The sequence below is a fragment of the Ranitomeya variabilis genome, chromosome 3 (genome assembly GCF_051348905.1).
Source record: "Ranitomeya variabilis isolate aRanVar5 chromosome 3, aRanVar5.hap1, whole genome shotgun sequence".
NCBI classification, from domain to species: Eukaryota; Metazoa; Chordata; class Amphibia; order Anura; family Dendrobatidae; genus Ranitomeya; species Ranitomeya variabilis.
Window position 1 is genome coordinate 623131667 of NC_135234.1, and position 24900 is coordinate 623156566.

Genomic DNA, 24900 nt, shown 5'->3' on the forward strand with positions numbered 1-24900 from the left:
GCGCTGCACAGCAATACTGCTAACCACTGAGCCACTATTCTGTAACCCTGTCCTGAAATCCTTCCTCATTACTGCACCAGTAAGGGTCCCAGCGCTGCACAGCTATACTGCTAACCACTGAGCCGCCATTCTGAAACACCATCCTGAAGTCCTCCTCCATTACTGAATCAGTAAGGCTATGTGCACACGTCAGGATTCTTTGCAGAAATTTGCTGAACAAAACCGGACTTTTTCTGCAGGAAATCCGCATGCATTTTTTTAGCTTTTTTTTTTGGTGGATTTTTCGCATCTTTTTCCAGAGCTTTCCAATGCATTAAATAGCGGGAAATCCGCAAAAAAAATGAACATGCTGCGTTTTTTACCATGAAGCGTTTTTTTTCGCGGAAAAAAACGCAACGTGCACAAAATTTGTAGATTGCATTCTATTAATAGGATGCTTAATGGATGCGGGTTTTTTTTCACGGTTTTATAGCGAAAAAACACGGAAAAAAAACGCAAAAAATCCAGAACGTGTGCACACAGCCTTAAGGTCCCAGCGCTGCACAGCAATACTGCTAACCACTGAGCCACTATTCTGTAACCCTGTCCCGAAGTCCTTCCTCATTACTGCACCAGTAAGGGTCCGAGCACTGCACAGCAATACTGTTAACCACTGAGCCACCATTCTGAAACACCATCCCGAAGTCCTTCCTCATTACTGCACCAGTAAGGGTCTCAGAGCTGCACAGCAATACTGCTAACCACTGAGCCACCATTCTGTAACCCTGTCCCGAAGTCCTTCCTCATTACTGCACCAGTAAGGGTCCGAGCACTGCACAGCTATACTGCTAACCTCTGAGCCACCATTCTGTAACCCTGTCCCGAAGTCCTTCCTCGTTACTGCACCAGTAAGGGTCCGAGCACTGCACAGCAATAGTGTTAACCACTGAGCCACCATTCTGAAACACCATCCTGAAGTCCCTCCTCATTACTGCACCAGTAAGGGTCTCAGAGCTGCACAGCAATACTGCTAACCACTGAGCCACTATTCTGTAACCCTGTCCCGAAGTCCTTCCTCATTACAGCACCAGTAAGGGTCCGAGCACTGCACAGCAATAGTGTTAACCACTGAGCCACCATTCTGAAACACCATCCCGAAGTCCTTCCTCATTACTGCACCAGTAAGGGTCTCAGAGCTGCACAGCTATACTGCTAACCACTGAGACACTATTCTGTAACCCTGTCCCGAAGTCCTTCCTCATTACTACACCAGTAAGGGTCCGAGCACTGCACAGCAATACTGTTAACCACTGAGCCACCATTGTGAAACACCATCCCGAAGTCCTTCCTCATTACTGCACCAGTAAGGGTCTCAGAGCTGCACAGCAATATTGCTAACCACTGAGCCACTATTCTGTAACCCTGTCCCGAAGTCCTTCCTCATTACTGCACCAGTCAGTAAGGGTCCGAGCACTGCACAGCTATACTGCTAACCACTGAGCCACCATTCTGTAACCCTGTCCCGAAGTCCGTCCTCATTACTGCACCAGTAAGGGTCTCAGAGCTGCACAGCAATACTGCTAACCAATAATAATAATTAGAAAAAATAAAAATATGATGGCGGTGAAGCAGTCACAGAAACGACTGGCGTTTTCGGCTTTAAAACTATGCAGGTGTGATTGGCAGCAGAGGTCAGGAACGTCAACAGGCCACTTCATCAGTGAAGCAGAAGCAGTGGGGGACCAAGCATGGAAGCGCTGCCATAGAGGCTGTGGGGGATGATGAGGTGTGTAGTTACTCCTCGTTATTTTATACCATTGTAGGCAATCTGTAAAAGACAAAATCATCAAGTTGGAAAATTTCTTTCACACCTTGACCAATGTAAAATCTGTGTGAACAAGTGAAGAAACTGCAGGAGTCCCAAAATCTCACCCCGAGTCATGGTGGAGCTGTCACTACTAGCACAGAAAGAAAGTGATCTACACAAGAGGAAGAGCGTGCAAACAGCAAAGACTGTCCGGAGGATGACAAGTGTAGGCGGAAAGCAACTGAGTGCGCGGAGGAAAGTGCTCACCCCTTGTCCACGCTCTGCGGCAGGGAATGTACGCGGCAATCGGTGGCATATTAGTCATCCGTGGTATTAGTGCTCAATTTCTCTCCTCTGTAGGATGCTGTGACATGTTCTAGTCTATTTATACATGGGGTATAAGGTTATACAGTCCCCAAACTCCTGATCAATGTTCTTCTAGGTCAAACGACACATTCTTAATAAAAGTAGAGGAAGGCAGCCCCCAATGTAATTACAAGAGATGGCGACATATAGTTTGTATAGTTATTGGGTGTGGTGGCTTTTTTGCACCCCAACAGTGACACCCACTGGCACCCTGACACCCAACGAGTGGATTAATTCCAATAGATAAGGTATTAGAAATGGTAATGGCACTATACTATTTACCCAGTGTACTTATATAGCACCAACATATTCCGCAGCACTTCACATCTATCCGCGTGTCCTATTCCATCGGCCACAATGGTGGTTTGTAGCCGCTGCACAGGCATGAGGGTACCGCCTCTTACCTGCTGGTATTTGTAGTTCTTCCTTAAATTAGCCAGCCTGGCGAGATGCCCATGTGACGATGCTGCCTATGTGATGACTCCGGCCAGCTAATCAAAAGAAGAGCTGCAGATGCCAACAGGTAAGAGGCGGCCTTCCTGCTCCTGTACACCGGCTGCTCACCACTGTCATGGCAGATGAAGTGACACGTGCAAATCAATCTTTGCCAACTGTACAATATAGATGTCTTTTGGGGAGTACGAGGAAACCTCGGTAATGATGGGGAGAACATGCCAGCTCCGTGCAGGTGTCCTCGGTGGTACTTGAACCCCAGACCTCATCAATCACGCTTCCATGGCTCATTGACCGGTCGGCAGCCATATTGTATCTAGTCAGTCACATTTTATCAGACAAGGACTGCATGTGATAGAAATGTCTGTAGGGTTGGTGCAGTGCAGGGTTTCATCTGAGGGCAGATTTCCAACCAACATCTATGACCAGCTTTCCACCATTTTTGCATAAAGACGCATATGCAAACCCTTTCCGACTTGATAATATCCAATTTCGGCCATATGTGACATCATATGTACTCCCTAATGAAACTGAATCCGCAGACCTGGTTTACACGCCAGGACTAGAGTTCTGGAGACTGCTTGATAAATGGCTCTGAAATATGGAAAACCGAGAAATGCCAAAAATGAGTCAGACATTTCCCGTGAAAGCCTTCTACAGTACGGATGACATACGTGCACGCTGTGGCGTGTGTACATGTGACATGGCGATGCGGGGTCTTGTATGATGATATTACCATCTCCTACTCTCCCCAGCCCCTCCGCCTGTACACAGGCTCTGGCACTTTTTCCTCCCCGCAGCCCGCCTATTTCCTGTCTGCTGCCTCTACAGCCCCCCACCACCTCCTGCACATTTCCTGTCTGACTACAAGCTCTATTCTGGGGCTGCTTACAGCTGACGTATGCCTGAATCCCACCTAAATTATGCCAAGAAGGATTCTATTTTTTTTTGTTCTCCTAATTTGCTCCTGCGTATATCCAGGTTACTCGATTCCCACAAGCTACTGGTCTGCCGCGCTGGTTAATTTCCAACCTAGAAAGTCTGAAGCCAAAAATCTGCTACGTAACACACTGTAGCCAGGCTGCACTACAGCACTTACCGAGCGCTGACACTCCTGCCTTATCCTAGGGGCTACACCATCCCTTATAATGCCTCAGCTGCTGCAGAACTTCAGGAATCACCTAAAATTGAGGATCTGCAGCAGTGGATCAAATGACTCAAAATAAGAGCTAAAGGGAACCTGTCACCCCCCAGGCGTTTTTAACTAAAAGAGCCACCTTGTGCAGCACTAATGCTGCGTTCTGTCAAGGTGGCTCTTTTATTTGGGGTGCCTTCCAACGCTGCAATATTCAGGTTTTTTTTATTTGCCCGCCATACCTGTAGTCTGTCCGGGGGGCATGTCTTTTTCCCCCGGACACAAAAGCCTCCCAGCCATCACTGGGGGGGGGGGGGGGGGGGGGAGAGTGACAGGTTCTCTTTAAAGAGGAATTCCCATCTCCAAGCTCCTATACCAATAAGTAGTAGGTGTAATAATAATAATATTAGCAAATAACTCCAATTAGAAATGTAGTATAGTTTTTCTGATTCGCTATGTCTCTTTCCTCATGTGCAGGCATTGCAGGACCTTAGGTATCCATGGTTACGACCACTAGCAAGTAGTTAACGGTCATTATATTATGGATACCTAAGGTCCTGCAATGCCTGCACATGAGGAAAGAGACAGCGAATCAGAAAAACTATACTACATTTCTAATTTACATGCCAGGTCTATAGTTCTGGAGACTGCTTGATAAATGACTCTGAATCATGGAAAACCAAGAAAAGGCAAAAATGAGTCAGACATTTCCTGTGTAAGCCTTCTACAGTACGGATGACATACGTGCACGCTGTGGCGTTTATACACGTGACATGACGATGCGGGGTCTTGTATGCTGATATTACTGGTACACTTTGTACTCCTTCCCTACAGATCCCCCTTACATTACCCTGCATGCGATCCATCCACAGTTGCACTCACTCCATGATGGATGTCTGAAGTGCTGCCCATAGGACAGGGCCGGAGCATTGTCCTGCAGATCAGATACAATCCCCGGGAAGTGCTAGTATTCCTGTTACTCCATATCCTTCCTGATCGCCACCTCACAGTCTGGTGTGCCAGGACACGACACGTCCGGCCCATGACACCAAGATACACCTGCACCGGTGCCATAATGCGCAGTCTGTCCAACCACCGTATATTTCACTAACTCAGAGCATTTTAGCAAAGTTTCATCACATTTTAAGCCACGTAATAACTCTGATCCATGAACTCCGGTTCTTATTCTCACCCTATGTGATTGGTCCTTAGAGATATTTCCAGTTCTCGCAGTACTTTTGTGGACTCCTGGACCCGTCTTCTGAATTTCTGAAATATGTATAAAAACAGAAATTACTTTCAGTAAAAGTTTAACAAATCGATTTGTAAGATACATCGAGACATCCCTATGGATTTTCAGTTTCGCAGCACCCCCAGAATTAACTATTGAGTATTATTCCTACGTGAGCGCACGCGTCCTACATCGGCAGAGCCGCTGAGCCGCAGTGGCCACATCACCGCTGCAGCCAGTCAACAAAGACCGGAGCAGCGGGTAAGGTTTGCGGTTTTAACCTAGTCTAAGCCAATGGGGAGGGAAAAGTTTTTTCTGGAATTCCCTTCAAGAAGGTAAGTAAGGCCTACAGCTAGCCCAGAGCATGAAGCGTGAAGGCGATCAATGGGTCCTTACACCGTACAGCTGCTTAAGTCATTCTTGTGCCAAGGTGCGACACGGCAAAGAAAACCCGTGCTCACCAAATATTCTATTTCATGGACCAATAAAATTGAGGCTTCGCAAGGGCGAAAAAACCAGTCCTTATTTTAGTAGTCCAGAAGGTAAATTCACTATTAACCACAATGGTCCCTCCATTTCACAGGCGAAACAACTCACAACTTAGGCAGCTCTACAGTGGATATCGGCGTAATCTGCAGCTACATCGGCAGGAATGGCTACACCGGAGAGTCCTGGACCTTTAATTTATGTGTATCCTTATAAGCCATTAATGCAGCCACCTACCTTAGGTAAAACACAGTCAATCAATCCAAACTAACACAAGCAGAAAAAAAGGGAAAAACAAAGACTTTTAAAGGTGCATTTAGACGCCCAAATTTGTCCCCATAAATAAACGCCAAAAGGCTGTATACAAGGAGGTCAGAGATCATAAAGCACTCATAACGCATTTACTAGTTCTGGTCTTGATGAAACACATAAGCCACATACGGGTTCAGGTTCTTGCACAGTTTGCGGATTTCCGGCACTTCATCCCAGATGAGCAATTACGCCACATATCGGTGTTTATCATCATTTAATCCTTATTATCCTTTATTTATCTGGTATCACACGGCATAGATTACCCCTGATGAAGCTACCGTGGAGTAGTGAAACCTGTGGGGGTTCTTGTACCACCAAACAAGTTATCCAACTTTGTTATTACATGTGGCTGTTTTTGTCCTTACTTTGTATTTTACAACATTTTCCTCCTCCAACAGTAGTATACTTGGTCACTATTTTCAGTATGATACAATTTGTGCTCGTTTCATCTCATATAATACATTTATGCTCAGCCGCATGATCACATATGTCTGCCGGGTATGGGGTTTATATTTTTTTTGGTTTATCTTATCCAAACCTCTAATCATTGCACATTTATTGTACTTTTTAATTGTTTTCAAACTATTTATTTACCAATCTTAACTACAATAGTTCTGCCCCCATATTGTCGGAAGAACGTGTCCTGCTTAAATAGGGTGATGTGCTGCCCACAACAATGATTTAGTAGCTCGGATGAATAACCCAACCAGTCGGCTACCTAGCGTTTTACTCATCGGTCCGTAGGCCAGTACCATGTTTCCACGAGCCGATGATCGGGAATGAGAATCTTTACTAAGGCTAATTTGTTGATTATCGGATCATGGAATTGGCTTTTTATACTAGAATAGATAATTACCTTTCGTGTGACTCCTGGGTCTAAGAAAGACTGAAGCTTCAGGATGTAAGTGTGCGGAGGATTTTTGACTTGAAACCGCTCCTAAATAGAAAACAATAAAAGCAATAAAGGTAATATAACAAATAGAAAGCGGATAAAACATAAGCTTAGAGAAGTTTGGGGTTCACGTTGAATATGAATACACTTTTCAGGATATTTTCCAGATTGATGTCACTCAGGAACCATAATGAAACTTTAAGAAAACCCCCGAAGGAAGCAGAAAGTGAAGAGGATCACATGCGGCACACGTGATCTGCACTTCTCACTGCAGACTGGATTTTTACCGTTGTGACCGAGAACTCTTCTGTGCACTTCTGTTTCCTACGACGTCCTGTTTGTATGATTAGATTAATTATGTTCAATGTGGAGAAGAATTTGTAGAACAGAAAATAGAGATTCATAGTATTGGGGAATATAGACTATTGCAGAAACTAAATGTGATTTGTACGCAAGGTAAAGGGAAATTCTCACCAATGTTCCTATAATGTTTGGAGGTTATCCTCTCTAATGATTTCATGCCATTTTCCAGACAGGATTATGGTACTGGCTATAGTGCCTGAGCCGCCGGGAAAAGCAGCACAGCTCCATAGTGGGAAATACAGCAGCCACAAGGAAGGAAGGAGATGGTCATTGACGTCTAAGCATGCTCTGTGATCTGTGCAGAGGCCATTTTGCAGAGAGGGAGCAGGAGAAAGTTGGGACCATCTACTGTGACTACTGGATCGGGTGTTATTTCAATATATAGGTGATAACCTTTCAATACTGCTAAATAGTGATCTCCATAAAGAGAAAGTGTCAGTTTATTATGCAGCTCAGTAGAATGAGTGAAAACACCAAGAGTATATAGCTCTTACATAATAATAATAAAACCCCACACCAATAGTGTTTTAATCACTGCCTCCATTCTAAGAAACTGATGTTAAATCAAATATAATTGGGGCGCTCGGTGCACCCAAGAGGCTCAGCGCAGCTTTCAGCCCAATGATTTGGCATGCCCCATCCCCCCCCTCCCCCCACTGGTGACTGACAGAGCCGGTTTACTTGGAGCAATCACTGTCTGCAGAGAAATCACCGGTGAAAGTGGTGGGGCACATGCCGAACCAGTGGGGTGAATGATGTACCGAGTCTCTTGGCCGCACTAAGGGTGCACTGGGCATCCCATTTAGCATAGAGGCAGCGTTTCGAAAACTAGGTGCGATTTTTATATCGGCAATACCTCCTATATCCTTAGTCTATATTGTCTGTCAGTTTGGGCTAACAGGCTCAATTTTTTTAAAAAAAGTAGCCACATGGAAAATACATATGTAAAAAAAAAAAATAAATCACCAAACATTATTACAAAATAAAATAGATACAATATATACAATATATAATAGACTTATAATTTTCTTGTTGTCACTATCCCATAAGCAACACAATCATGCTTGACACAGAATTGAATTATTCAGAGGGAATGGTAAAGTCATTTTAGTTTGTGCAGAATCGCTTCATACAGTTTTTTTTTTGCTAATAAAATTATAGTATATATAGAAACAGACGTTTTTATGTAATTCTGGGCATGCTCTGCCACCTGTGCAGGTGGAGGCTACAAAGACCGGTAACATCTAGAATCTGGATGCAGATAACAGTATACACCACTGACAATAGGTGATGGACGCAGCTCACGGAGGACTCTCCCATGGAATTAACTAAAAACGCCTTTGTTTCTGTATATAAATAAGAATAAGTGTAAAAATAAGATAGATAATGTGATACTACACACATAAGCTAAAATAAATTTACCGTTCTCTCCAACTAACCCATGCGGTTTTGAGATGTAACATGGTCATGGATCAGAGCCGATGCTGGCCGTATTATACATTTTCAATCCTGTCCTAATACCATTATTTGTTGGCTACAGCATGACGCAAGTACATACAAACATGTTCACACTGTACATTATGGGTATTACATTTATTTGGTTGTACATTTTTTTTTTTTTAGTAGTGGTAACTAGTGATGAGCGAACGTTCTCGGATAAGGTGTTATCTGAGCATGCTCAGGTGGTGACCGAGTGACTTCGGCGTGCTCGAATAATATGTTCGAGTCCCTGCGGATGCATGTCTCGTGGCTTTTAGACAACCGCAACACATGCAGGGATTTCTAACAAACAGGCGATCCATGCATGTATTGCGGCTGTCAAACATGTGAGACATGCAGCCGCAGGAACTTGAACATATTTTTTGAGCACGCCGAGGACACTCAATTTGTAACCCAGCATGCGCAGATAACACCTTATCCAAGCATGTTCGCTCATCACTAGTGGTCACAGATGCCGAGCTAAACTAACCTTTTAATTTTGCATGGGGAGAGGTCATATGCTTATGTCACAACATTATCTGGGCCATTATAATCCAGGCTAATGCCGTGTCCCATGAACATATGTCCTAACGACATGTAATAGGATTAGGGAGCCTGTCTGGGTCACTGGGACACGAGGCCGGTTATATCACCAGGGACTCCCAATGCCATTAAGGAGCACACGTTACAGATCAGAGGAGTTGTCACAATAGCGCTTCCCAAATGGCGGCCATCAGTGAGTACTCAGGGGCCGCAGCAGAACCCAACAATAACTTATGGCACGGAACAGACGGCCCATTTGCCAAAATTAATTAGGCGGTTGATGATGGGAAAAGGCTACAAGCTCCATCCCTGTAGGTAGATCCCCAGCATAGCCGTACCTGGTCACAGATCAGATCCCACTTTTTCTCGTTGTCATACTGTCGCAGGAGTCGCGCCTTGTCTGGGGGAAGGTTCATGGAGCTCTGGAAGAAACAAGGCAAAGCAATCTGTCAGTCGGCTGGCGATGATGAGGAGCGGTTTTCTGCACACTTCAGTCCATTGTTACATGAAACCGCGTTTTCTATGTATTCCTACAGACGGTATACTGTAGGTAGGCCCTCTCCTGCCAACTTCCACTGTCCATTCAAGCACAAACTTAGTCAAATGGATTTTAGGACATTTGTTCATGGCTTAATGTACAAGTTGTAAGCAGGGAATGTCCACAAGAAGAAGCCCCCCATACACATCGGACTGCTATCTCCTACAACTGCCCCATACACAGGAGCGCTCCTATGTTCTCTGTGAGAGCCACTGTCAGCAGCTTATCTTGAGAGGGAACACAACGATGGCCTATTGGAATCCCACCGCCAGGTCCTTCTCCCCCAAAATGATCTGTTGGGGGAGAACCGGGAGGACCCCATAAATTATAGGCCGCTATCTCCTCAATTTTTCTTATTTTACAACTGCTTTAGAATGAGGCTGTTGCTAAAAGTTCTGTAATAAAAAAAGAGCATGTGATAATCATAAGCCCTTCACTAATCTATGAATGAATTGTCCCAGAATGCAAGAGCCGATGCTGCTCCCAGGCAAACAAGTGGGAATAGCCAGCGCATCCTCAGCCCACCCGCCCCGAGCCCTGCTCCACACTTAGAAGACTGAGGTGTTGTTTGTGCCTCGCCTCAGTTTAGGGATCTGGTCCGTGAGGAAGAGCCAGGTTCCCAAGTGGAGCTGCTGCTCCTGGTCATCAGATCCATCACCTCTGGCTCTAGTGAGGATAGAAAGGGAATAAAGGGACAGGTTCCCACACCGAAACATACATGGGTACACTGCCTGAGGCTACATCCACACATCCGAGAGTCCTACTCCTGTCCGGTTCTTCCTCGGACAGCACACCGACAGAGTTTTATCGAGCCATACACACATCCGTTTTACAAATGGCTCCATGTCTCTGGTCAGTGAGACTCCGAGCAGGTCCTATTCTCCTCTGTTTAGTGAATCAGATTCTGCCATTAATGTCTATGGGGATCCATGAGACACTGATGAAATTAGGAAGACAGACTTTGTATTCCAGAGTCCCAATATGGGGGTGCCACATCACACAACGCCTGTCCCGTGTCTGTACAGTTATGTGGTTGGTGGAATCCACTCCAATCCAGGAACGGTCAAAACAAAATGCTTCAGGGAAAAAATACTCTTCCCAATAATGAGAAAATCTGTTAAAATTCAATTTGGCAGAAACACTCGAATTTGGTCAGGAAATTTGATTGGCATCAAATATATGCAGCTTATGCTCTGTGGTCTCTCCAGATCCTAAGGGTATAATCCGCATATTCTCCTCGCCTTGGCCACCACCTGTTCAGCCGCACAGCCCCGTTACACTCCAGCCTTCAGGTGTCTGCTACTTTCCGCCATCTGTGGCCTCTACACTTGATTAGGCCACAACACTATGATGTTCTGGAGCCCTAGTTAAACCACTGAAGAGGTGAAGATGCTGTGATGCCTAAGACCATGTTGGCATTGGACGCCTGAGGACAAGATCCAAGCGGAATATATATATATATATATATATATATATATATATATATATATATATATATATATATATATATATATATATATATATATATATATATATATATATATATATATATACACTCACCGGCCACTTTATTAGGTACACCTGTCCAACTTGTGACTCAGCAGCGATCTCGCTAGCGATCTCGCTATGTGTGACGGGGCCTTTAAGCACAAACAAGATTAGCAAATACCCTGCAGTAAGTAAGTAAATTAATAGCAATAGAACATGTAGATAGCATTGTGTACTTTCTTGTCACTGTTTCGATTAAAAAAAAGCTTAAAAGCCATCCCACCGTGACACAGTTGGTTCTAGGTCCTGCTCTGCTGCCATCTGCATTGAGGTCTGGTGGCACATGGTGAGGTTTAATATTGGGACTGTGCCGATTGGGTACACCTTATCACGGCGGGATAACTTTTACGTTTTGTTTTTTTTTGCTCAAATCATTGTCAAGTATGTAGCGTCTGTTATTTGCATGCATTATTACTATGTGTTTATTTACTTGCTGCAGGGTATTTGCTCATTTTTCTTTTATCTACATAGGTTAGGTTACCACAGTGTGTGCGTGTACCTGCACCTTGCACTTCTGCCAGCATTTCTTTGGTTTTGTTCAATCTTAAACATAGGCAAACAAATCTAGAACATAATGCTATAAAATTAGGCCATACACCTACAAATTTAGTTCATACTCATACAAATCTATACACTCACTGGCCACTTTATTAGGTACACCTGTCCAACTTCTTGTTAACACTTAATTTCTAATCAGCCAATCACATGGCGGCAACTCAGTGCATTTAGGCATGTAGACATGGTCAAGACAATCTCCTGCAGTTCAAACCGAGCATCAGTATGGGGAAGAAAGGTGATTTGAGTGCCTTTGAACGTGGCATGGTTGTTGGTGCCAGAAGGGCTGGTCTGAGTATTTCAGAAACTGCTGATCTACTGGGATTTTCACGCACAACCATCTCTAGGGTTTACAGAGAATGGTCCGAAAAAGAAAAAAAATCCAGTGAGCGGCAGTTCTGTGGGCGGAAATGCCTTGTTGATGCCAGAGGTCAGAGGAGAATGGGCAGACTGGTTCGAGCTGATAGAAAGGCAACAGTGACTCAAATCGCCACCCGTTACAACCAAGGTAGGCCTAAGAGCATCTCTGAACGCACAGTGCGTCGAACTTTGAGGCAGATGGGCTACAGCAGCAGAAGACCACACCGGGTACCACTCCTTTCAGCTAAGAACAGGAAACTGAGGCTACAATTTGTACAAGCTCATCGAAATTGGACAGTAGAAGATTGGAAAAACGTTGCTTGGTCTGATGAGTCTCGATTTCTGCTGCGACATTCGGATGGTAGGGTCAGAATTTGGCGTAAACAACATGAAAGCATGGATCCATCCTGCCTTGTATGGAGCATCTTTGGGATGTGCAGCCGACAAATCTGCGGCAACTGTGTGATGCCATCATGTCAATATGGACCAAAATCTCTGAGGAATGCTTCCAGCACCTTGTTGAATCTATGCCACGAAGAATTGAGGCAGTTCTGAAGGCAAAAGGGGGTCCAACCCGTTACTAGCATGGTGTACCTAATAAAGTGGCCGGTGAGTGTGTATATATATATATATATATATATATATATATATATATATATATATATATATATATATATATATATATATATATATATATATATATATATATATATATATATATATATATATATACACACACATATTATATATATATATATATATATATATATATATATATATATATATATATATATATTAAAAATAGAGGAACAGCACAAGTCTCTACTTATCCTTGGGTGCAAAGCCTCCAGGCAACCTGTCCACTGGTTATGCAAGATCCACACATTCAAAAAAAGGAGAGGGCAGCACTCCATTTTCTTAACAAATGTGCAAGGTTTAATTCAGACCCACATGTCCGTTGCCCGGACATGTGGGTCTGAATTAAACCTTGCACATTTGTTAAGAAAATGGAGTGCTGCCCCCTTCTTTTTTGAATATACATATATATATATATATATATATATATATATATATATATATATATATATATATATATATATATATACACATACACATACACACATACATACATACATACATATACACATATACACACACACACACACACACACATACATACATACACACATACACACACACTCTACAGACCAAAAGTTTGGACATACCTTCTCATTTAAAGGTTTTTCTGTATTTTCATGACTATGAAAATTGTACATTCACAGTGAAGGAATCAAAACTATGAACTAACACATGAGTCTGTGTATCCACCAGACTTCTGCACAACACAACTGATGGTCCCAACCCCACTTATAAGGCAAGAAATCCCACTTATTAAACCTGACAGGGCACACCTGTGAAGTGAAAACGATTCCCGGTGACTACCTCTTGAAGCTCATCAAGAGAATGCCAAGAGTGTGCAAAGCAGTCATCAAAGCAAAAGGTGGCTACTTTGAAGAACCTAGAATATAAGACATAATTTCAGTTGTTTCACACTTTTTTGTTAAGTATATAATTCCACATGTGTTAATTCATAGTGTTGATGCCTTTAGTGTGAATTTACAATTTTGATATACACATACACACACATAAAGTATATCTTATATTTTACCCAGTCCAGTCACCATATTTCTGGATTCACGAAAAGAAAATTGCTCAAAATTAGGATACGCCCAAACCTATTAATTATGGGAAAATTCTAAAGGTTAAATTAGTGTAAAATCATCTCTACCTCTCAAAACTCTTCAAAACTGCCTCAGGAAAAGTCAACCTCCTCCAATAACTCCCTAAGGAGGAGCATTTCCCGAAGAGGCTCCCACTTGAGAAACTCGCACTGGGTTAAGCTATATTCACACATAGTATTTTGAGGCGTTCAAGAAACAATAAGTCTGGTAAGTCTCTTTTCGTGTGCCCGGGTTAATTCCAGATTAAGCGCTCATGTTGACCGCTACATTACATCTTCACACAAGCTCCAAGTTGAATAGAACCATTATATGTCTCCCATAAAAGTCTATAAGGCCATAATGTAACTCCACATTCTACCAATTACATGCAGAATAAAATGTTTTCTTGCTTGATTTGATGCCATATTACAGTGGTATGGAACTGCGTCTGGGGAATATGAGAAGAGAATCCAGATGATGCAGTGTATGCTTTGCTATGAGCATGCAGCCTAAAGGTGCTAAACCTTAAAAAAAAACTGGGTATACAATGGGGAGCGTGGAATAAGCTGCTGCCAGGGACCTCTGGTTGCTGCTTATCTTTGGCGAATTAAAGGGTTGGGCGTTAAAATTCAACATATCCAACCCTTACCTTCCCTGAGAGGCAGAAGGTTCCCGTACACAGTAGATGGTCAGCTCCTGAGACTAGCCAACTTTTATTTCATGCATGGAGACCTTAAAGCCAAGTTTACACCCAGCATAAAAATTACAACATAGGACCACAGGTTTAATTTTTCGCATTCTGGTGCAGACTAAAAGCTCCAAGATATATTAGACTAATATCATCTGAATCCCCCGATATTGATGGGCTTGGCCGACGGTCTAATGAGTATGGGGCCGCCGGTGGACTGAAGATCGGAAGAGATGTCGATCGGATATGTACTGCCAGGGTCGGCTCAATGATGGGTGGAAGCACTGTTCGGCTGACAGCCATCTAATGTGTATGGCAAGCTCTAGCTGCTGAATTCACTCATTGCCATCACACAAATCCACATTTTCTAAACAAATGGAAAATGGCAGAATTCAGTTATATAATTTAAAACTTGCCATGTGCAAAAATGCTATTTACCTGTAGATATCAGATTAATCTGCAGCTAAATAGCTTACTGGATGCAGGGAGGACATTAACTAAGCTAGTCTCTATAGCCACTAGTCATATGGGCATGCCATTTACCTGCACATTACCCCTTTATGTGCAGTCACAGTAAATCATTTTTGCATATGACATGTTCCCTTTAAGGCCACAGTGTACAAAAAAGAATTACTGATCCAACCACTAAGACTGGACACAACAACCTGCACAAATGTGACAATATACTCGCATTCCTGCAAAATGTTTTCTTACATTTTTGGGGGCTCTTGGACAGATTCTAAGGCGAGACGTGAGCTCCTCTGATGTGGCTCGGCTATGGAAGCTTGGAGTCCAGAACATTTTGCAAACAATGGGGTCTCAAAGAGTTCTGGCTGCAAACCAGAATGGGGGAAAAACTAGAAACTAGAGCAAATTCCAGCCCTTTTAGCAATTTTCAATTGCTATGTAGGTCAGTGAAACTTTATTTAAGATGGCAATATAAATGGAAATGTTCTTGTGGCAATTCTTGACTCTGTACAGGCTGTGACCCCGTTTTGTGTATTCAGCTATTAAAGTTGGAAGCATCTGCAACTGTAGTCAGGGCATGTTAAAGTCTGGGCACCCCTGGTCAAAATTACTGCTATGACTGTTTGCAGATGAAATTACCTCTCAGGCTACTTTCACACTAGCGTCGTATGACGCACGTCGCAATGCGTCATTTTGGAGAAAAAACGCATCCTGCAAAGCTGCCCACAGGATGCGTTTTTCTCCATAGGCTTGCATTAGCGACGCATTGCGACGTATGGCCACACGTCGCATCCGTCATGCGATGGATGCGTCTTGTTTTGGCGGACCGTCGGCACAAAAAAAGTTAGATGTTACTTCTTTTGTGCGTCGTGTCCGCCATTTCCGACCGGTGTGTGTGTGTGTGTGTGTGTGTGTGTGTGTGTGTGTGTGTGTGTGTGTGTGTGTGTGTGTGTGTGTGTGTGTGTGTGTGTGTGTGTGTGTGTGTGTGTGTATATATATATATATATATATATATATATATATATATATATATATATATATATATATATATATATATATATATACATATATACATACATATACTAGATGGTAGCCCGATTCTAACGCATCGGGTATTCTAGAGTAAGCATGTCCACGTAGTATATTGCCCATTTACGTAGTATATTGCCCAGTCACGTAGTATATTGCCCATTTACGTAGTATATTGCCCAGCTACATAGTATACAGCACAGCGACGTAGGATATTGCGCAGCTACGTAGTATATTGCCCAGAGCCACATAGTATATTGCCCAGCCACGTAGTATATTGCCCAGCCACGTAGTATATTGCCCAGCCACGTAGTATACAGCAGAGCCACGTAGGATATTGCCCAGTGACGTAGTATATTACCGAGGCACGTAAAGGGCCAAAAAATAAAAAATAAACATACTCACCTAACAATCCGAGGGGCCCCTTGTAGTGTATCATACTCACCATTCTTGTCGCTGCTCCTCCGCATCCCGCCTCTTCTCTTCCTGGGATCCTGTGCAGATGGTAGTGGTCGGCTTCAGGAAAATGGCCGCTGGATGCAGCGCGTGCGCAGATCGAGATCGCGGCGGCCATTTTTCTGAAGCCGAGTTCCATTGCAAGTGCCAGGGCTGGTGGGAGCAGGACCTATGAAGACGTCGCAGTCACATGACCGTGACGTCACGGCAGGTCCTTGCCGCACACCAGCCCTGGGAAAGGACCGCACCGCAAGCTGACGCTTGTAATGGAGCGGTCCGGGGAGCGTGGCGAGGAGCGAGAAAGGCGGCGGAGGGTGAGTATAGCAGGTTATTTTTTATTTATTATTTTTAACATTACATTTTGTACTATTGATGCCGCATAGGCAGCGTCAATAGTACAAAGTTGGGGACACACAGGGTTAATAGCAGCGGTAACGGAGTGCGTTACCCGCGGCATAACGCGGTCCGTTACCGCCGGCATTAACCCTGTGTGAGCGGTGTATGCGGGCGCCAGCAGTGAGTGCGGGGAGTAAGCGGCCATTTTGTTCTGGACTGTGCGCGTCGCTGATTGGTCGCGGCAGCCATGACAGGCAGCTGCCGAGACCAATCAGCGAACGAATAACGGTGACAGACAGAAGGACAGATGGAAGTACCCTTAGACAATTATATAGTAGATATATACATACACACACACATATATATATATATATATATATATATATACATATGTGTGTGTGTGTGTGTGTGTGTGTGTGTGTGTGTGTGTGTGTGTGTGTGTGTGTGTGTGTGTGTGTGTGTGTGTGTGTGTGTGTGTGTGTGTGTGTGTGTGTATATATATATATATATATATATATATATATATATATATATATATATATATATATATATATATATATATATATATATATATATATATATATATATACACAGTCATATGAAAAAGTTTGGGCACCCCTATTAATCTTAAGCTTAATGTTTTATAAAAATTGTTTTTTTTGCAACAGCTATTTCAGTTTCATATATCTAATAACTGTTGGACATAGTAATGTTTCTGCCTTGAAATGAGGTTTATTGTACTAACAGAAAATGTGCAATCTGCATTCAAACAAAATTTGACAGGTGCATAAGTATGGGCACCCTTATCATTTTCTTGTTTAAAATACTCCTACCTACTTTTTACTGACTTACTAAAGCACTTTTTTTTGGTTTTGTATCCTCATTGAGCTTTGAACTTCATAGCCAGGTGTATGCAATCATGAGAAAAGCTACTTAAAGTGGCCACTTGCAAGTTGTTCTCCTGTTTGAATCTCCTCTGAAGAGTGGCATCATGGGCTCCTCAAAACAACTGTCAAATGATCTGAAAACAAAGATTATTCAACATAGTTGTTCAGGGGAAGGATACAAAAAGCTGTCTAAGAGATTTAACCTGTCAATTTCCACTGTGAGGAACATAGTAAGGAAATGGAAGAGCACAGGTACATTTCTTGTTAAGGCCAGAAGTGGCAGGCCAAGAAAAACATCAGAAAGGCAGAGAAGAAGAATGGTGAGATCAGTCAAGGACAATCCTCAGACCACCTCCAGAGAGCTGCAGCATCAACTTGCTGCAGATGGTGTCACTGTGCATCGGTCAACTATACAACGCACTTTGCACAAGGAGAAGCTGTATGGGAGAGTGATGCGAAAGAAGCCGTTTCTGCAAGCGCGCCACAAACAGAGTCGGCTGAGGTATGCAAAAGCACATTTGGAGAAGCCAATTTCTTTTTGGAAGAAGGTCCTGTGGACTGATGAAACCAAGATTGAGTTGTTTGGTCATACAAAAAGGCGTTATGCATGGCGGCAAAAAAACACAGTGCGTTGTATAGTTGACCGATGCACAGTGACACCATCTGCAGCAAGTTGATGCTGCAGCTCTCTGGAGGTGGCCTGAGGATGGCCTTGACTGATCTCACCATTCTTCTTCTCTGCCTTTCTGATGTTTTTCTTGGCCTGCCACTTCTGACCTTAACAAGAACTGTACCTGTGTTCTTCCATTTCCTTACTATGTTCCTCACAGTGGAAATTGACAGGTTAAATCTCTTAGACAGCTTTTTGTATCCTTCCCCTGAACAACTATGTTGAATAATCTTTGTTTTCAGATCATTTGACAGTTGTTTTGAGGAGCCCATGATGCCACTCATCAGAGGAGATTCAAACAGGAGAACAACTTGCAAGTGGCCACTTTAAGTAGCTTTTCTCATGATTGCATACACCTGGCTATGAAGTTCAAAGCTCAATGAGGTTACAAAACCAAAAAAGTGCTTTAGTAAGTCAGTAAAAAGTAGGTAGGAGTATTTTAAACAAGAAAATGATAAGGGTGCCCATACTTGTGCACCTGTCAAAAGTTGTTTGAATGCAGATTGCACATTTTCTGTTAGTACAATAAACCTCATTTCAAGGCAGAAACATTACTGTGTCCAACAGTTATTAGATATATGAAACTGAAATAGCTGTTGCAAAAAAAACAATTTTTATAAAACATTAAGCTTAAGATTAATAGGGGTGCCCAAACTTTTTCATATGACTGTATATGTATATATTTAGTGTCATTTTTTACATTTTAAAAATTACAAGAAGATAAATAGGCCGACGGAAAAGTTTGGGCACCCTGCTTGGTTATTTCCTAGTAGCACTTCCTTTTTTAAGTATCCCAGCTTGTAAGCACTTTTTGTAGCCAGCCAAGAGTCTGTCATATCTAGTTTGAGGGATTTTCTTCCACTCTTCCTTGGAAATTTCTTCCAGTTCTGTGAGATTCCTGGGTCATCTTGCATTCTCTGCTATTTTGAGATCTAGCCACAGATTTTCAATGATGATCAGATCAGGTGACTGTGAGGGCCATTGTAAAACCTTCAGGTTGCGCTTTTTGAGGTAGTCTATTGTGAATTTTGACGCTTGCTTAGGATCATTATCCATTTGTAGAAGCCATCCTTTTTTCAAGTTCAGCTTTTTTACAGATGGTGTAATGTTTGCATCAAGAATTTGTTGAAATGTCATTGAATCCATTCTTCCCTCTACCTGTGAAATGCTCCCTGTGCCAATGGCTGCAACACAACCCCAAGGCATGATTGATTCACCCCCATGTTTAATGGTTGGCTAGATGTCCTTTTCCTGAAATTATGTGCCCTTTTTATTCTCCACACATACCTTTGATTATTGTGGACAAAGAGTTCTATTTTAACCTTATCAGTTGACAGGACTTGTTTCCAAAATGAATCAGGCTTTGTTTAATGTTCTTTTGCATACTTCTGATGCTGAATTTTATGGTGAGGAAACAGGAGAGGTTTTCTTCCTATAACTCTTCCATGAAGGCCATATTTGTGCAGGTGTGTCAGAACAGTAGAACAATGTACCACAACTCCAGGGTCTGCTAAATCTTTCTGAAGGTCTTTTGTCAAGCGAGAGTTCTGATTTGCCTCTCTAGCAATCCTACGAGCAGCTCTCACTGGATTGTTACTTGGTCTTCCAGACCTTATCTTGACCTCCACTGTCCCTGTTAACTGCCATTTCTTAATTACATTTCTAACAGAGGAAAGGGCAACTTGAAAACACTATCTTCTTATAGCCTCCACCATTTTCATTTTCAGAGTGCTAGACAGCTGCTTAGAACCACCCATGGCTGCTGGTTTCTGGCACAAGTTTTGAAGAGGCTGGGTTTTTATAAAGCTGGGAAATTTGTATCACCTGGCCTTTCCTAACGATGATAGTGAACAAGCCATAACCCTAACAGGCTAATTAAGGTTTGAAACCTTGGTCACAATTATCTGAGCACACAAATCTCCAAGGGCGCCCAAACTTTGGCATCAGCCCATTTTCCTTTCTGTAATTTTTAAAATGACATATATATGTTTTTTTGGGTTGCTTGTTTTTTTGTCTAAAATACAAACTAAATGTGTCATCTTTAACTTTAGACCTTTTACAGACAATTTCATCTTCAACTTGATTACCGTATATACTCAAGTATAAGCCAAGATTTTCAGTGCAAATTTTTGGGCTGAAAGTGCCCCTCTCGGCTTATACTCGAGTCATGGTCGGCGGCGGGGTCGGCGGGTGAAGACTGTCGCATACTCACCTGCTCCCGGCGCTCCTGACGCGGTCCCCGCATGTCCCATGGTCTTCGGGTACTGCAGCTCTTCCTCGGTTCAGCGGTCACATGGCACCGCTCATTAAAGTAATGAATATGGACTCCACTCCCATAGGGGTGGAGCCGCATAGTCATTCCTGTAATGAGCGGTACCAGTGACCACTGACAGAGGAAGAAGCTGCCATGCCCGGAGACCATCTGTCCAGGAGGAGCCAGGGACCGCGCCGGAGCAGGTGAGTATTTCATAGTCACCTGTCCGCGTTCCACCCGCCAGGCGCCGCTCTGTCTTCCCATCCTCTGCAGTGACTGTTTAGGTCAGAGGGCGCGATGACGTATTAGTGTGCGTGCCGCCCTCTGCCTGAACAGTCAGTGCGGAGAGACGGGACGCTGCGGAGCAGCGACGAGAGGTGAGTATGTCATTTTTTTTTAGTGCAGCAGCAGAATTACATGTGGCACAATGCTATATGGAGCGTCTATGGGGCCATAAAGAACTGCATGGAGCATTATATGGGACATTATATGGGGCATCTATAGGGCCATAACTGCATGGAGCACTATATGGGGCATCTATGGGGCCATAACTGCATGGAGCATGATATGGGGCATCTAAGGGGCCATAAGTGCATGGAGCATTATATGGGGCATCTATGGGGCCATAAGTGCATGGAGCATTATATGGGGCATCTATGGGGCCATAACTGCATGGATCATTATATGGAGCATCTATGGGGCCATAAAGAACTGAATGGAGCATTATATGGGGCATCTTGTGGGGCCATAAAGAACTGCATGGAGCATTATATGGAGCATCTATGGAGCCATAAAGAACTGCATGGAGCATTATATGGGGCATCTTATAGGGGCCATAAAGAACTGCATGGAGCATTATATGGGGCATATTTGTATATGGAGCATCTCATGGGGCCATAATGAACAGTATGGAGCATCATATGGGGCTCCTGATTCAATATGGATATTCAAAAACACTAAACCTACTGATGTCTCAATTAATTTAACTTTTATTGGTATCTATTTTTATTTTTTGACATTTACCGGTAGCTGCTGCATTTTCCACCCTAGGCTCATACTCAAGTCAATAGGTTTTCCCAGTTTTTTGTTGCAAAAATAGGGGGGTCAGCATATACTTGGGTAGGCTTATACTCGAGTATATACGGTAACTGCTCACAATAACAGTAATTTTGGCCAGGGGTGCCCAAACTTTTACATGCCACTGTAGCTAGTATGAGACGTCACCCAAAATGAGTGGCAGAAGTTCACTGCAAGCAAAGTTTTGTCATAGAAAGGTCTGCAGATGAGGGTCCTCTGATCTTACAGTAATGGTGGCTGTACAGAGAAGTGTAATAAAGGACATGAAAATTTAAGATGAAACAAACTTTTCACCCTTGGATTAGTATGTCTATTATAAAGGCTCGCTCACATGAGCGCATAACACGGCCGGGTGCTATATAATGTTTTATCGGATAGTACTCGGACCAATGTTATGCTATAGGGCAGTGAAAATCGCAGCATGATGCAGGTGCCTCCGATAATCAGATCACACTCACCCATACAAGTCTATGGGTGCGTATGAAACATCGGAATGCACTTGGATGTCATCAGAGTGCAGACCGATTTCCACGGACATATAGAATGTCTTCTCCGTATCTGTGCTACCATTCTCTCAGATGCATCATTGATCGTGTTACCCTGGCTTTAATATACAAGTAGCACATTTATCGGCCATTTTTAATGTAGTAGAAATGCTGTGTGTGTACACCTCACAATCAACAATTCAAGTCTTCTCATGGCATTGTTAAAGGGAATCTGGGAGACACATTTGCCCTCCTGAGCCGTCTATATAGGCACCTATATCATAGGAAGCTGGATACAATGATACCTTGATGTCTGTGATCTGGTGTCTTTCTAGAGATAGCCACATTTTTCTTACTATGTAAAATAAAATATGTTCTTTCGACCAATCAAAAAAGGTTTGGGAACATAGGATGGAAATTTAGTGCAAAATAATCCTCTGAAGATTTTGCTGCGAATCCACTGTAAAAAAAAATTAAAAAAATTCAAGAACAAAAATAGTGATGAGCGAACGTGCCCGATAGGATAAGGTGTTGTCCAATCGTTTTCGTTGTGCTCGAAAAATGTGTTCGACTGGGGTCTCAAGTTGAAGTGACGGTCAGAGAAAAAAAAAAACATACGTACTGATAGATTCATTTGAAATTGAGATTGTGAGCCACTATCGGGACAGCGGCACTGTGAGTGATGACAATCTCTGCACAGCACTGCAAAAACACTGGTGTAATAAAATTAACACAATTATTAAGGGTAGGTGCACACGTTCAGGATTTTTTGCGTTTTTTTCACGTTTTTTCGCTATAAAAACGTGAGAAAATCGCGAAAAAAACGCTTAGATATGCCTCCCATTATTTTCAGTGTATTCCGTATATCTTGTGCAAATGTTGCATTTTTTCCAGCGAAAAAATTGCATTGCAGAAAAAAAAGCAACATGTTCATTAATTTGGGGAATCGCGGGGATTCCGCACACCTAGGGGTCCATTGATCTGCTTACTTCCCGCATGGGGCTATGCCCACCATGCGGGAAGTAAGCAGATCATGTGCGGTTGGTACCCAGGGTGGAGGAGAGGAGACTTTCCTCCACGGACTGGGCACCATATAATTGTTAAAAAAAAAAAAAAAAGAATTAAAATAAAAAATAGTGATATACTCACCCTCTGATGGCCCCGGAGTCTTCCCGCCTCTCATCGGTGCATGCTTTCTCTTCCGTTCCTATAGATGCTCTGTGTGAAGGACCTGCGATGACGTCGCGGTCATGTGACCGTGACGTCGCGGTCATGTGACCGCGACGTCATCGCAGGTCCTACACACAAAGCAACAGCTGAGGAGATAGGGGGCCATCAGAGGGTGAGTATAACCTTTTTTTTATTTTTTTATTATTTTCAACATTATATCTTTTTACTGTTGATGCTGCATAGGCTGCATCTATAGTAAAAAGTTGGTCACACTTGTCACGCACTATGTTTGACAAGTGTGACCAACCTGTCAATCAGTTTTCCAAGCGATGCTACAGATCGCTTGGAAAACTTTAGCGTTCTTCAAGCTAATTACGCTTGCAAAATGCTAAAAAAAACGCGGAAAAAAACGGGGAAAAAACGCGAAAAGAAGCATGCGGATTTCTTGCAGAAAATTTCCGGTTTTCTTCAGGAAATTTCTGCAAGAAATCCTGACGTGTGCACATACCCTAAGACTGTTAAAGGGAATGTGTCAGCAGGATCTCCCACCCTAAACTATATATACGACAAGTCCAGCGCTGCCTGCTCCTGTCTGACTGAAAGCTCCTGAAGGTTCCGGCCAACCCATATATGTTGGCTTTGCTGAGAGAGGTGTCCATATTCACCCAAGCATAGAGACATTAGCCTTCGGTAAGTGTTCACATTTGTACAGGGAGGTCAGGTACCCATCAGTTTAATGAGACCATCTTGACGATGGTTGATGGGCTCACACTATTTGGCCAAATTCTGTGCTAAGCGTCTCAAAAAATTTTTTCCTAATGTTCAAAAAGCCATTTTGCTATTCATATTTCATGTATTTCATATTTGACGTGTATTGGCACGATAGAGTGCAACCTTTTTTAGTATATGAAAGCTCCTGAAAGCAGGAGGAGGCAGTATTGGCCGGGAATAGAGCTGGAGTGACAGAGGCTTCAGATCTACCATAGCACTTCTGCTTTATTTGCATATGAATTCAAACACGGATTCCTCAGTAATAAGGGAACAGACCGGTTATGTAAAGGTATTGCTGGACTTGTGTGTGAAAGAGCTACATGCACATACATGGATTGGGTGTTGAATCCTGTTGACAATTTCCCTTTAAAGGGGTTATCCAGTGAAAACAAGTTTACTTTAAGCTGAGACCCAAGTAGCTTTTCCTCCAGGCCATTGGGATTTAGCCTTGATTTACGCCATGTACTGGTAGCGGTGTACTTCTCTTGCACGGCGGGTGACCGGAAGGACAGTGCGCTTATCGCTTCTGCGAGTTGTGCTCGTGTCTTTTCCTAAGCTGGAAATCTCTCCTATGAATAGCTGCGGAGGTTTCTGGCTGCCCTAAGCTCTCTTACAACACCGACATTACAGATGGCGGATGTAGCATCTCAGTCTCCGCACGTCACTGGTTTTGAAGGACGTAAAAGGGTTTTTATCCAGCCCAAGGTTGAAATTTGTGAGCACATCTAGCACCGGGAATCCCAATAGTGCGCAATATACACACTGTTAGGATTTCGCTCCTTTTCACTGTTCTGGCTCATATGCGATTTACATACTCGGGGTCACGTGCCGACCACTTTCT

General features: G+C 43.1%; 1 protein-coding gene across 5 annotated transcripts in view; it reads right to left on the bottom strand.

The window, feature by feature from the left end:
- Window positions 1-24900, bottom strand: part of LOC143816710 (formin-like protein 3) — a 157870-nt gene that overhangs the window by 38358 nt on the left and 94612 nt on the right. For all 5 annotated transcript variants that reach the window (XR_013223984.1, XM_077297436.1, XM_077297437.1 and 2 more), the window contains 3 exons: window positions 9385-9468; window positions 6626-6706; window positions 4933-5009 (listed from right to left, as the gene is read on the bottom strand). Coding sequence is in view for 4 of the 5 variants with exons in the window: in XM_077297436.1 (XP_077153551.1) it covers window positions 4933-5009; window positions 6626-6706; window positions 9385-9468 (242 nt within the window). In the remaining variant the exon portion in view is untranslated. The remainder of the gene's footprint in view (window positions 1-4932; window positions 5010-6625; window positions 6707-9384; window positions 9469-24900) is intronic.